At 46.2% G+C, this 15,192-nt stretch overlaps 1 protein-coding gene across 1 annotated transcript in view; it reads right to left on the reverse strand.

Moving 5' to 3' along the window:
* ddx19a (DEAD-box helicase 19a) overlaps positions 1-15,192 on the reverse strand; it is a 70,899-nt gene that overhangs the window by 54,264 nt on the left and 1,443 nt on the right. Inside the window, exon 2 of the mRNA XM_078238582.1 lies at positions 7,995-8,148. Within this exon, the coding sequence (XP_078094708.1) occupies positions 7,995-8,148 (154 nt within the window). The remainder of the gene's footprint in view (positions 1-7,994; positions 8,149-15,192) is intronic.

A 15,192-nucleotide genomic window follows, 5' to 3' on the forward strand; every position in this document is an offset into this window, starting at 1 on the left:
GCATCTTTCAGCGTCTGGACACCTCCAGACGCTGAAAGATGCCCTCATAAGAACAGGATATGGCGCTAGACTCATTGATCAACAGTTCCAACGCGCCACAGCGAAAAACCGCACCGACCTCCTCAGAAGACAAACACGGGACACAGTGGACAGAGTACCCTTCGTTGTCCAGTACTTCCCCGGAGCGGAGAAGCTACGGCATCTCCTCCGGAGCCTTCAACATGTCATTGATGAAGACGAACATCTCGCCAAGGCCATCCCCACACCCCCACTTCTTGCCTTCAAACAACCGCACAACCTCAAACAGACCATTGTCCGCAGCAAACTACCCAGCCTTCAGGAGAACAGTGACCAAGACACCACAAAACCCTGCCACAGCAACCTCTGCAAGACGTGCCGGATCATCGACACAGATGCCATCATCTCACGTGAGAACACCATCCACCAGGTACACGGTACATACTCTTGCAACTCGGCCAACGTTGTCTACCTGATACGCTGCAAGAAAGGATGTCCTGAGGCATGGTACATTGGGGAAACTATGCAGACGCTGCGACAACGGATGAATGAACACCGCTCGACAATCACCAGGCAAGACTGTTCTCTTCCTGTTGGGGAGCACTTCAGCGGTCACGGGCATTCGGCCTCTGATATTCGGGTAAGCGGTCTCCAAGGCGGCCTTCGCGACACACGACAGCGCAGAGTCGCTGAGCAGAAACTGATAGCCAAGTTCCGCACACACAAGGACGGCCTCAACCGGGATATTGGGTTTATGTCACTATTTGTAACTCCCACAGTTGCGTGGACCTGCAGAGTTTCACTGGCTGTCTTGTCTGGAGACAATACACATCTTTTTAGCCTGTCTTGATGCTCTCTCCACTCCCATTGTTTTGTTTCTTAAAGACTGGATTAGTTGTAAGTATTCGCATTCCAACCATTATTCATGTAGATTGAGTCTGTGTCTTTATAGGTTCTGTTTGTGAATAGAATTCCCACTCGCCTGAAGAAGGGGCTCAGAGCCTCGAAAGCTTGTGTGGCTTTTGCTACCAAATAAACCTGTTGGACTTTAACCTGGTGTTGTTAAACTTCTTACAGGTGAGGTCCCAGAGGATTGGAGGATAGCTAATGTGGTCCCGTTATTTAAGAAGGGTAGAAAGGATAACCCGGGAAATTATAGGCCGGTGAGCTTGACATCCGTGGTAGGGAAGTTGTTGGAGAGGATTCTTAGAGATGGGATGTATGCACATTTAGAAAGGAATAAACTCATTAACGATAGCATGGTTTTGTGAGAGGGAGGTCATGCCTCACTAACCTGGTGGAGTTTTTTTGAAGAAATGACTAGAATGGTTGACAAGGGAAGGGCTGTGGATGTCGTCTATATGGACTTTAGTAAAGCGTTTGACAAAGTCCCTCATGGTAGGTTGGTGCAAAAGGTTGGATCTCATGGGATAAAGGGGGAGGTGGCTAGATGGGTGGAGAACTGGCTTGGTCACAGAAGACAGAGGGTGGTAGTGGAGGGGTCTTTTTCCGGCTGGATGCCTGTGACTAGTGGTGTTCCGCAGGGTTCTGTATTGGGACCTCTGCTGTTTGTGATTTATATAAATGATCTGGAAGGTGTAACTGGGGTGATCAGTAAGTTTGCGGACGACACGAAAATGGCTGGACTTGCAGATAGTGAGGAACATTGTCAGAGGCTACAGAAGGAGATAGATAGGCTGGAAATTTGGGCAAAGAAATGGCAGATGGAGTTCAATCCAGATAAAAGCGAAGTGATGCATTTTGGTAGAACTAACGAAGGGGGGGAGCTATACGATAAATGGCAGAACCATAAAGGGTGTAGATACGCAGAGGGACCTGGGTGTGCAAGTCCACAGATCCTTGAAGGTGACGTCACAGGTGGAGAAGATAGTGAATAAGGCATATGACATGCTTGCCTTTATAGGGCGGGGCATAGAGCATAAAAGGTGGGGTCTGATGTTGCAGTTGTCTAGAACATTGGTTCGGCAGCATTTGGAATACTGCGTCCCGTTCTGGTCGCCACACTACCAGAAGGACGTGGAGGCTTTGGAGAGAGTGCAGAGGAGGTTTACCAGGATGTTGCCTGGTATGGAGGGGCTTAGTTATGAGGAGAGATTGGGTAAACTGGGGTTGTTCTCACTGGAAAGACGGAGGATGAGGGGTGACCTAATAGAGGTGTATAAAATTATGAAAGGCATAGATAGGGTGAACGGTGGGAAGCTTTTTCTCAGGTCGGTGGTGACGTTCACGAGGGGTCATAGGTTCAAGGTGAGGGGGGGTGGGGGGAGGTTTAACACGGATATCAGAAGGACGGATTTTACACAGAGGGTGGTGGGGGCATGGAATGCGCTGCCGGGCAAGGTGGTGGCGGCGGGCACACTGGGAACGTTTAAGGCTTATCTAGATAGCCACATGAACGGAGTGAGAATGGAGGGATACAAAAGAATGGTCTAGTTTGGACCAGGGAGCGGCGCGGGCTTGGAGGGCCGAAGGGCCTGTTCCTGCAAGTATATCCTTTCTTAGATATGGAGACTAAAACTACACACAATACTCCAGGTGTGGTCTCACCAAGGTCCTGTATAGCTGCAATAAGACATCTTTACTCAAGTACTCTTGAACAGAATGGCAGCCAACCAGGTACCTTAACTGCTTGCTACACCTGCTTTCAGTAAGTGGTGTACAAGGGACAAGCAGGTCCTTTTGTACATCAACATTTCCTAATATATCACCATTCTGTTTTTCAATCTGAAGTGGATAGCTTCATATTTATCTAAGGGCTACCTCATCTGTCATGCATTTTCCCACTCACTCAACTTGTCTAAATCATCTCGAATCCTCTTAATATCCCCCTCACCACTCACACTGGACATCGTCCAGTGCCCTACCCTCATCAGTCATCTTCATCACTTCCTCGAAAAACTCGATCAAATTAGTGAGACACGACCTCCCCTTCACAATATTAGCCTCTCGCTAATACGCCCCCTTATTTCCATGTGGGAGTAAATACTGTCTCGAAAAATCCGCTCCAATAATTTCCCTACCACTGACATAAGGCTCACTGGCCTGTAATTACCTGGATTATCCTTGCTACCCTTCTTAAACAAAAGAACAATAATGGCTATCCTCCAATCCTCTGGGACCTCCCGTGTAACCAGTGAGGATACAAAGATTTCTCTCAAGGCTCCAGCAATTTCTTCCTTCAGGCCCCGGGGACTTGTCTACCTTGATGTTTTTCAAGACCCCCAATACCACCTCTCTTTTTGTTCCAAACTTTCTACACACCTTTCCCCAGACTCATCATTCACCAAGTCCTTTTCTTTGGTGAGTCATCGAGATATACAGCCTGGAAACAGGCCCTTTGGCCCAACTCAACCAGGTTTACTAAACTGAACTAGTTCCATTTTCCTGCACTTGGCCCATATCCCACTCAACCTTTTCTTTCCATGTACCTGCCCAAATGTCTTTTAAATGTTGTAATTGTACATGCCTCTACCACCTCCTCTGGCAGCTCATTCCATAGAGGCACCACCCTCTGAGAGAAAAAGTTGCCCCTCGGATCCCAGTTGATCTTTCCCTCTCTCCTTAAAACTATGCCCTCTAGTTTTGGACTCTCCCTACCTGGGGAAAAGATCTTGGCTATGCCTCTCATGATTTTATAAACCTCTAAAAGATCACCCCTCCTCTTCCTACGCTCCAGGGAAAGAAGTCCCAGCCTATCCAGCCTCTCCTTTTAATTCAAACCTTCCAGTCCTGGTAACATCCTTGTAAAGTCTTCATTGCATCCTTTCCTGTTTAATAACATCCTTCCTATAGCAGGGTGACCAGAAATGTACACAGTACTCCAAATGTGGCCTTATCAATGAATTGTACAATTGCAACATAATGTCCCAACTCCTGTACTCAATAATCTGACCGACGAAGGCAAGTGTGTCAAACGCCTTCTTCACCACCCTGTCTACCTGTGTCGACTTTCAAGGAACAACATATTTGCACCCCGAGGTCTCTGTTTGACAACACTCCCCAGGGCCCTACGATTAACTGCGTAAATCCTGCCCTGGTTTGCAACACGTCGCATTTATCTGATTTAAACTCCATCTGCCATTCCTTGGCCCACTGAGCCTGTTGAACAAGGTCCCGCTGTAGTCTTAGATAACCTTCTTCACTAGCCACTACACCACCAATTTTGGTGTCATCCGCAAATTTACTAACCATGCTTCCTATATTCTCATCCAAATCGTTTATATAAATGACAAACAACAATGGACCCAGCACCGATCCCTGTGGCTCATCGCTGGTCAAAGCCATACAGCCTGAAAAACAACCCTCTATCTCCTACTGGCAAGCCAATTTTGTATCCAATTGACTACTTCTCAGTATTCTGGGGTACATCCCAATTGTATCCAATTGGCTAGTTTGGGGCGGCACGGTGGCACAGTGGTTAACACTGCTGAATCGCAGCACCTGGGACCCGGGTTCGACTCCCAGCTTTAGTCACTGTCTGTATGGAATTTGCACATTCTCCCCATGTCTGCGTGGGTTTCCTCCAAGTGCTCCAGTTTGCTCCCACAGTGCAAAGATGGGCAGGTTAGGTGAATTGGTCATGCTAAAATTACACCTTAGTATCAGGGGGACTAGCTCAGGTAAATGCATGGGGTTATGGGGATAGGGCCTGGGTGGGATTGTGGTTGGTGCAGACTCGATGGGCCGAATGACCTCCTTCTGCACTGCAGGATTCTATGATTCTAGTTTTCCTTGGATCCTATGTGATGTCACCTTACTGACCAGCCTACCATGCGGTACCTTGTCGAAGGTCTTGCCAAAATCCATGTAGACATCTACTGCACTGCCCTCACCTATTTTCTTGGCCTCCCTTTCAAAAAACTCTATTGAAGTTGAATCTCTTGTGAAGAGGAAGGAGGAGACTTATGTTAAGATGAGACGTGAAGGCTCAGTTAGGACGCTTGAGAGTTACAAGTTAGCCAGGAAGGACCCAAGGAAAGCGTTAAGAAGAGCAGGAGGGGACATGAGAACTCTTTGGCAGGTAACATCAAGGAAAACCCTAAAGCTTTCTATAGGTATGTCAGGAATAAAAGAATGACGAGGGTAAGATTAGGGCCAGTCAAGGACAGTAGTGGGAAGTTGTGCGTGGAGCCTGAAGAGATAGGAGAGGCGCTAAATGAATATTTTTCGTCAGTATTCACGCAGGAAAAAGACAATGTTGTTGAGGAGAATACTGAGATACAGGCCATTGGACTGGACGGGATTGAGGTTAATAAGGAGCAGGTGTTAGCAATTCTGGAAAGTGTGAAAATAGATAAGTCCCCTGGGCCGGATGGAATTTATCCCAGGATTCTCTGGGAGGCTAGGGAGGAGATTGCAGAGCCTTTGGCTTTGATCTTTAGGTCGTCATTGTCTACAGGAACAGTGCCAGAAGACTGGAGGATAGCAAATGTTGTCCCCTTGTTCAAGAAGGGAAGTAGAGACAACTCAGGTAATTAGCCTTACTTCTGTTGTGGGCAAAGTTTTGGAAAGGATTATAAGAGATAGGATTTATAATCATCTAGAAAGGAATAATTTGATTAGGGATTGTCAACATGGTTTTGTGAAGGGTAGGTTGTGCCTCACAAACCTTATTGAGTTCTTTGAGAAGGTGACCAAAGAGGTGAATGAGGGTAAAGCAGTTGATGTGGTGTATATGGATTTCAGTAAAGCGTTTGATAAGGTTCCCCACGGTAAGCTATTGCAGAAGATACGGAGGCATGGATTGAGGGTGATTTAGCGGTTTGGATCAGGAATTGGCTAGCTGTAAGAAGGCAGAAGGTGGTGGTTGATGGGAAATGCTCATCCTGGAGTTCAGTTACTAGTGGTGTACTGCAAGGATCTGTTTTGCGGCCACTGCTGTTTGTCATTTTTATAAATGACCTGGATGAGGACATAGAAGGATGGATTAGTAAATTTGCGGATGACGCTAAAGTCGGTGGAGTTGTGGACAGTGCGGAAGGTTGTTGCAGGTTACAGAGGGACATAGATAAGCTGCAGTGCTGGGCTGAGAGGTGGCAAATGGAGTTCAATGCGGAAAAGTGTGAGGTGATTCACTTTGGAAGGAGTAACAGGATTACAGAGTACTGGCTAATGGTAAGATACTTGGTAGTGTGGATGAACAGAGATCTCGGTGTCCATGTACATAGATCCCTGAAAGTTGGCACCCAGGTTGATAGGGTTGTTAAGAAGGCGTACGGAAGGATGTGGATGCATTGGAAAGAGTGCAGAGGAGATTTACTAGGATGTTGCCTGGTATGGTGGGAAGGTCTTATGAGGAAAGGCTGAGGGGCTTGAGGTTGTTTTCATTAGAGAGAAGAAGGTTAAGAGGTGACTTAATAGAGGCATACAAGATGATCAGAGGATTCGATAGGGTGCATAGTGAGAGCCTTTTTCCTCAGATGGTGATAGCTAGGACGAGGGGACACAGCTTTAAATTGAGGGGTGATAGATATAGGACAGATGTCAGAGGTAGGTTCTTCACTCAGAGTGGTAAGGGCGTGGAATGCCCTGCCTGCAGCAGTAGTGGACTCGCCAACATTAAGAGCATCTAAATGGTCATTGGATGATATTGGAATAGTGTAGGTTAGATGGGCTTTAGATTGGTTTCACTGGTCAGCGCAACATCGAGGGCCGAAGGGCCTGGACTGCTCTGTAATGTTCTATGTTCTAAATTCGTAAGATCCCAGGGTGCTAAAGCAAGTGAGGGTAGAGATAGTGGGAGGGTTTGCCATAATCTTCCAATCTTCTCAACTACAGTGGAGATACCAGAGAACGGGAAGGTGTCAAATATGATTCCCTAATTCATAGAACATAGAACAGTACAGCACAGAACAGGCCCTTCGGCCCACGATATTGTGCCGAGCTTTATCTGAAACCAAGATCAAGCTATCCCACTCCCTATCATCCTGGTGTGCTCCATGCGCCTATCCAATAACCGCTTAAATGTTCCTAAAGTGTCTGACTCCACTATCACTGCAGGCAGTCCATTCCACACCCCAACCACTCTCTGCGTAAAGAACCTACCTCTGATATCCTTCCTGTATCTCCCACCACGAACCCTATAGTTATGCCCCCTTGTAATACCTCCATCCACCCGAGGAAATAGTCTTTGAACATTCACTCTATCTATCCCCTTCGTCATTTTATAAACCTCTATTAAGTCTCAGCCTCAGCCTCCTCCGCTCCAGAGAGAACAGCCCGAGCTCCCTCAACCTTTCCTCATAAGACCTTCCTCCAAACCAGGCAGCATCCTGGTAAATCTCCTCTGCACTCTTTCCAGCGCTTCCACATCCTTCTTATAGTGAGGTGACCAGAACTGCACACAATATTCCAAATGTGGTCTCACCAAGGTCCTGTACAGTTGCAGCATAACCCCACGGCTCTTAAACTTGTCTTGCAGAGGTTGCTGTGGCAGGGTTGTGTGGTGTCGTGGTCACTGTTCTCCTGAAGGCTGGGTAGTTTGCTGCGGACAATGGTCTGTTTGAGGTTGTGCGGTTGTTTGAAGGCAAGAAGTGGGGGTGTGGGGATGGCCTTGGCGAGATGTTCGTCTTCATCAATGACATGTTGAAGGCTCCGGAGGAGATGCCGTAGCTTCTCCGCTCCGGGGAAGTACTGGACGACGAAGGGTACTCTGTCCACCGGACAGAGTACCCTTCGTAAACTACCCAGCCTTCAGGGGAACAGTGACCATTTCCACCCTAGAGGAGGAAATTTGAAGGGGAAAAAGCCTTAATGGAACCAGCAGAGTTGGCAGTAAAGCAAAGGCATGTTGTGTGGCTCAGGTACTAATTATTACACAAAATCTCTCACTGGCAAAGAGATCAAAGTGAGTGTTCCTGTCAGAAATGCTGATTTGAGTGCTGCTCAACTAACACCAAGTTCACAAAATAAACCTCTGCCCAGGATTTTGCCTTGAAATTTAAGTTAAACTTTACCTTTATCATCATCATCTTGTTTGACTTCCTGATTATCACCACCTTTGTCAGGTTTAGCACTTTTATCGGATTTATCAGTTTTGTCCAGTTTTTCTGGTTGGTCCTGCTTTACTGCTGCTGAAAGACAATTAATAAGATGAAAAAGACTTCCAAACTGACTAAAATAACGTACTGTACATGCTCTGTTCACAATGTTTTAGACAATCCTATTAAACTGGAGGTAGAAATCAAAATTTTGAAAAACAAACTGACAGGTTAGAAACCATAGGTAACATTTTTGATAAATACAGCCACTCTCCTCCTCTTACCCATTCCAGCCTGTCTCCTTCTGAGCTTGGTGCACTCTGCTTCTTAACTCCAACTTGACTTAGTTGTCAAGCCTGAGAAGAAGGGTGGTGCTGTTGTTGTCTGGAGAGTGGCAATTCTCAGACACTTCCTCCTACTCCCCCCCTGGACCATGACTCCACCACTGAACAACAAGCCATTGTTTCTAGTTCCCAAAATTCACAACAAGGTCTGCCCTGGCAGACTCATTTGTTCCTATCTGGATTCTATTCTCATTTCCTTTGTCTAGTCTCTTACAACCTACATTTATAATTCCTCCGATGCCCAACATCACATCGACAATTCCAAGTTTGCCAACCTTAATTGCCCCCTCTTCACTATAGAAGACCAGTCCCTCTATACCCCATCCCATAGGAGGGTCTCAGGGCTCTCCACTTCTTCCTCAAGCAGAGGCCCAAACAATCGGTGTTCGTCATCTAGCTGAAGTTCTCTCGCTGAATAATGTCTCCTTTAACTCATCTCACTTACTGCAAATAAAATGTTTGGCTGTGGGTACCTGCACAGGCCCGTTATATATGTTCTTTGATGGAGTATGTGGAACATTTCTTGTTCCAATCTTAGTCAGGCCTCCACCCACAACTCTTTCTCCATGACATCAATGACTGTAAGAAGTCTCACAACACCAGGTTAAAGTCCAACAGGTTTATTTGGAATCACGAGCTTTCGGAGTGTCGCTCCTTCATCAGGTGAGTGCTGATTAAGTCTGATTAGTAAGTTTGTGGATGACAGAGATTGGAGTTGCTAATAGTGCCGGGGATTGTCAGAGGATACAACAGGATATAGATAGATTGGAGACTTGGGCACGGAAATGGCAGATGGAGTTTAATCTGGACAAACGCGAGGCAATGCATTTTGCAGGATTAAATTGAGGTGTGAATTATACTATAAATGGCAGAACCCTTAGAAACACTGACAGACAGAGTGATCTGAATGTGCAGATCTACAGTTCCCTAAAAGCGAAAACACAGGTGGTCAAGGTGATTAAGGCAGCTTATGGCATGCTTGCCTTCATTGGTCGGGGCATTGAGTACAGGAGTTGGGAAATCAAGTTGAAACTGTATAAAACTTTGGTTTGGCCACATTTGGAGTATTGCATGCAGTTCTGGTCACACTACCAGAAGGATGAGGAAGCTTTGGAGAGAGTGCAAAGAAGGTTCAGCAGGATGTTGCCTGGTCTCGAGGGTGTTGACTACAAGGAGAAGTTGAATAAACTAGGACGGTTTTCAGTGGAAAGACAGAGGCTGAGTGGAGACCTGATAAAGGTCTACAAAATTATGAGAGGCATAGACAGGGTGGATAGTCAGAGGCTTTTCTCCAGGGTGGAAGTGTCAAATACAAAAGGGGCCCAGATTCAAGGTGGGGAGGAAGTTTAAAAAAGATGTGCGGGGCAAATTTTTCATGCAGAAAGTGGTGGGTGCCTGGAACGCGCTGCCAGAGGAGGTGGAGGAAGCAGGCACATTAGCAACATTTAAGAGGCATTTGGATAGGTCCATGAATAGGGAGGGAATAGAGGGATACTGACTAAGTAAGGACAGAGGTTCTTTTTTTAAAGTTTGGTTAGGGCATCATGATTGTCACACTTGGGAGGGCCGAAGGGTCTGTGTCTATGCTGTACTTTTTTTGTTCTTCGTTATTCTCTTTGTCACATTTAAAGGTTTTAGAATATGACTTGTGTGGCTAAAGAAACTTACACAAACAATAAGAATCATGCGAATATTGATAACTTGCGTTTAGATTATAGAATCCCTACAGGAGGAGGCCATTAAGCCCATTGGCAGCCCAGCAAATCTGTACTGACTCTGACAGAACACCTTATCCGCCGCCCTATCCCCATAATCCCACACATTTACCATGGCTAATACCTCTAACCTACACATCTTTGGATACTAAGGGGAGGTCATGCCTCACTAACTTGATCAAGTTTTTCAAGGAAGTGACAAAGATGATAGATGAAGGAAAGGCAGTGGATGTTGTATATATAGCCGGTTACTAGTGATGTGCCTCAGGGGTTGGGGCTGGGACCACAACTTTTCACAATATACATTAACGATTTGGAAGGAAGAAATGAAGGCACTGTTGCTAAGTTTGCAGATGATACAAAGATATGTAGAGGGACAGGTATGATTGAGGAAGCATGGGGGCTGCAAAAGTACTTGGACAGGCTAGGAGAGTGGGCAAAGTGGCAGATGAAATACAACGTGGAAAAATGTGAGGTTATGCACTTTGGGAGGAGGAATGGAGGCATAGACTATTATCTAAAATGGAAAATGCTTAGGAAATCAGAAGCTCAAAAGGACTTGCGAGTCCTTGTTCAAGATTCTCAAGGTTAACGTGCCAGTTAAGTCGGCAGTTAGGAAAGCAAATGCAATGTTAGCATTCGTGTTGAGAGGGCTAGAATACAAGAGCAGGGATGTACTTCTGAGGCTGTATAAGGGTCTGGTCAGATCCCATTTGGAGTATTTTGAGCAGTTTGAACCCCATATCTAAGGAAGGATGTGCTGGCCTTGGAAAGGGTCCAGATTCTTGTGAGGTTCACAAGAATGATCCCTGGAATGAAGAGCTTGTCGAATGATGAATGGTTCAGGACTCTGGGCCTGTACTCGTTGGGGAGTTTAGAAGGATGGGGTGGGGGGGGGTCTTATTGAAACTTACAGGATACTGCGAGACCTGGATAGAGTGATGTGAAGAGGATGTTTCCACTAGTAGGAAAACCTAGAACGAGAGGGCACAACCTCAGGCTAAAGGGACGATCTTTTAAAACAGAGAGGAGGAAAAATTTCTTCAGCCAGAGAGTGGTGAATCTGTGGAACTCTTTGTCGCAGAAGGCTGTGGAGGCCAGGTCATTGAGTGTATTTAAGACAGAGATAAGAAATAGGAGCAGGAGTAGGCCATCTAGCCCCTCGAGCCTGCCCCGCCATTCAATAAGATCATGGCTGATCTGACGTGGATCAGTACCACTTACCCGCCTGATCCCCATAACCCTTAGTTCCCTTACCGATCAGGAATCCATCCATCCGCACTTTAAACATATTCAGCGAGGTAGCCTCCACCACCTCAGTGGGCAGAGAATTCCAGAGATTCACCACTCTCTGGGAGAAGAAGTTCCTCCTCAACTCTGTCCTAAACCGACCCCCCTTTATTTTGAGGCTGTGTCCTCTAGTTTTAACTTCCTTACTAAGTGGAAAGAATCTCTCCGCCTCCACCTTATCCAGCCCCCGCATTATCTTATAAGTCTCCATAAGATCCCCCCTCATCCTTCTAAACTCCAACGAGTACAAACCCAATCTCCTCAGCCTCTCCTCATAATCCAAACCCCTCATCTCCGGTATCAACCTGGTGAACCTTCTCTGCACTCCCTCCAATGCCAATATATCCTTCCTCATATAAGGGGACCAATACTGCACACAGTATTCCAGCTGCGGCCTCACCAATGCCCTGTACAGGTGCATCAAGACATCCCTGCTTTTATATTCTATCCCCCTCGCAATATAGGCCAACATCCCATTTGCCTTCTTGATCACCTGTTGTACCTGCAGACTGGGCTTTTGCGTCTCATGCACAAGGACCCCCAGGTCCCTTTGCACGGTAGCATGTTTTAATTTGTTTCCATTGAGATAGTAATCCCATTTGTTATTATTTCCTCCAAAGTGTATAACCTCGCATTTATCAATGTTATACTCCATTTGCCATATCCTCGCCCACTCACTCAGCCTGTCCAAATCTCTCTGCAGATCTTCTCCGTCCTCACACGATTCACTTTTCCACTTATCTTTGTGTCGTCTGCAAACTTCGTTACCCTGCACTCCGTCCCCTCCTCCAGATCATCTATATAAATGGTAAACAGTTGCGGCCCGAGTACCGATCCCTGCGGCACGCCACTAGTTACCTTCCTCCAACCGGAAAAACACCCATTTATTCCGACTCTTTGCTTCCTGTCCGATAGCCAGTCCCCAATCCACTTTAACACACTACCCCCAACTCCTGATTAATAAGGGGATCTGGGGTTATGGGGAAAAGGCAGGAGAATGGAAATGAGAAAAATATTAGTCATGATTGAATGGCAAGTACCGGGGGCATAATCTTTTCATGGGGAAAAGATTAGAGGAGGTGGTGGATGATGAGTCTGGGAAAGGGCGTGTAGATAGTTTGCGTCATGTTGAGATTAAAAAGGTGGTGGTATTGGGATTCTTGAGAAATGTTAAGGTAGGCAAGTCCCCAGGGCCTGATCGGATATACCCCAGAATACTGAGAGAGGCAAGGGAGGAAATTGCTGGGGCCTTGAGAGAAATCTTTGTATTCTCACTGGCGACAGGGAGGTCCCAGAGGATTGGAGAATAGCCAATGTTGTTCCTTTGTTTAAGGAGGGTAGCAAGAATAATCCAGGTAATTACAGGCTGGTGAGCCTTACATCAGTGGTAGGGAAATTATTGGAGGGGATTCTTCATGACAGGATTTATTCCCACTTGGAAATAAGTGGACATATTAGTGAGAGGCAACATGGTTTTGTGAAGGGGAGGTTGTGTCTCACGAACTTGATCGAGTTTTTCGAGGAAGTGACAAAGATGATTGATGAGGGTAGGGCAGTGGATGTTGTCTACATGGACTTCAGTAAGGCCTTTGACAAGGTCCCTCATGGCAGACTGGTGCAGATGATGAAGTCACATGGGATCAGAGGAGAGCTGGCTACGTGGATACAAAACTGGCTCGGTCAAAGAAGACATAGGATAGCAGTGGAAGGGTGCATTTCTGAATCGAGGGCTGTGACAAGTGGCGTTCCTCAGGGATCAGTGCTGGGACCTTTGCTGTTTGTAATATACATAAATGATTTGGAGGAAAATGTAACTGGATTGATTAGTAAGTTTGCGGACGACACAAAGGTTGGTGGATTTGCAGATAGCGATGAGGACCATCAGAGGATACAGTAGGATATAGATCTGTTGGAGACTTGGACGGAGATGTGGCAGATGGAGTTTAATCCGGACAAATGTGAGGTAATGCTTTTTGGAAGATCTAATACAAATAGGAAATATACAGTTAATGGCAGAACCCTTAAGAGTATTGATAGGCAAAGGGACCTGGGTGTACAGGTACACAGGTCACTGAAAGTGGCAATGCAGGTGGAGAAGGTAGGCAAGAAGACTTACGGCATGCTTGCCTTCATCGGCCGGGGCACTGAGTTTAAAAATTGGCAAGTCATGTTGCAGCTTTATACAACCTGAGTTACATTTGGAATAGTGTTCAATTCTGGTCGCCACACTACCAGAAGGATGTGGAGGCTTTGGAGAGGGTACAGAAAAGATTTACCAGGATGATGCCTGGTATGGAGGGCATCAGCTATGAGGAGAGGTTGGAGAAACATTGTTTGTTCTCACTGGAGCGACGGAGATTGAGGGCGACCTGATAGAAGTCGACAAGATTATGAGAGGCATGGACAGAGTGGATAGTCAGAAGCTTTTTCCAAAGGTGGAAGAGTCAATTACTAGGAGGCATAGGTTTAAGGTGCGAGTGGCAAGGTTTAAAGGAGATGTACGATGCAGATTTTTTAAACAGAGGATGGTGGGTGTCTGGAACTCGTTGCTGGGGGAAGTAGTGGAAGCAGATACGATAGTGACTTTTAAGGGACGTCTTGACAAATAGAACCATAGAAAATTACAGCTCCGAAACAGGCCTTTTGGCCCTTCTTGTCTGTGCCGAACCATTTTTTGCCGAGTCCCACTGACCTGCACTTGGACCATATCCCTCCACACCCCTCTCATCCATGAACCCGTCCAAGTTTTTCTTAAATGTTAAAACTGACCCCGCATTTACCACTTTATCCGGCAGCTCATTCCACACTCCCACCACTCTCTGCGTGAACAAGCACCCCCCCTAATATTCCCTTTAAACTTTTCTCCTTTCACCCTTAACCCATGCCCTCTGGTTTTTTTCTCCCCGAGCCTCAGCGGAAAAAGCCTGCTTGCATTCACTCTATCTATGCCCATCAAAATCTTATACACCTCTATCAAATCTCCCCTCAATCTTCTACGCTCCAGGGAATAAAGTCCCAACCTATTCAATCTCTCTCTGTAACTCAGCTTCTCAAGTCCCGGCAACATCCTTGTGAACCTTCTCTGCACTCTTTCAACCTTATTTACATCCTTCCTGTAACTAGGTGACCAAAACTGTACACAATACTCCAAATTCGGCCTCACCAATGCCTTATGTAACCTTACCATAACACTCCAACTTTTATACTCGATACTCCGATTTATAAAGGCCAATGTACCAAAGGCACTCTTTACGACCCTATCCACCTGTGACGTCACTTTTAGGGAATTCTGTACCTGTATTCCCAGATCCCTCTGTTCAACTGCACTCTTCAGAGTCCTACCATTTACCCTGTATGTTCTACTTTGGTTTGTCCTTCCAAAGTGCAATACATGAATAGGATGGGAATAGAGGGATATGGTTCCCAGGAGGGTAGGGGGTTTTAGTTAAGTCGGGTAGCATAGTCGGTGCAGGCTTGGACGGCCAAAAGGCCTGTTCCTGCGCTGTAATTTTCTTTGAGTTGTGTGAGACAAGTTTTTTTTTTTACACAGAGGGTGGTGAATGTCTGGAACGTGCTGCCTGGGGAGGTGGTGGGAGCAGGTACAATAGCAGCATTTAAGAGACAACTAGATGAAAACTAGATGAATAGGATGGGAATGGAAGGATACGGACTCCGTAAGTGCATACGGTTTTAGATTTAGCAAACATAAGGAGAATGTGCAAACTCCACATAGACAGTCACGCAAGGCCAGAATTGAAACCGAGCCCCTGGCAGGCCTGTCACCGTAATGCATTAGTGAAAAGTTGATACCTTCTTTAGTGTCAG

Source organism: Mustelus asterias, chromosome 22, assembly GCF_964213995.1.
Source record: "Mustelus asterias chromosome 22, sMusAst1.hap1.1, whole genome shotgun sequence".
Lineage (NCBI taxonomy): Eukaryota > Metazoa > Chordata > Chondrichthyes > Carcharhiniformes > Triakidae > Mustelus > Mustelus asterias.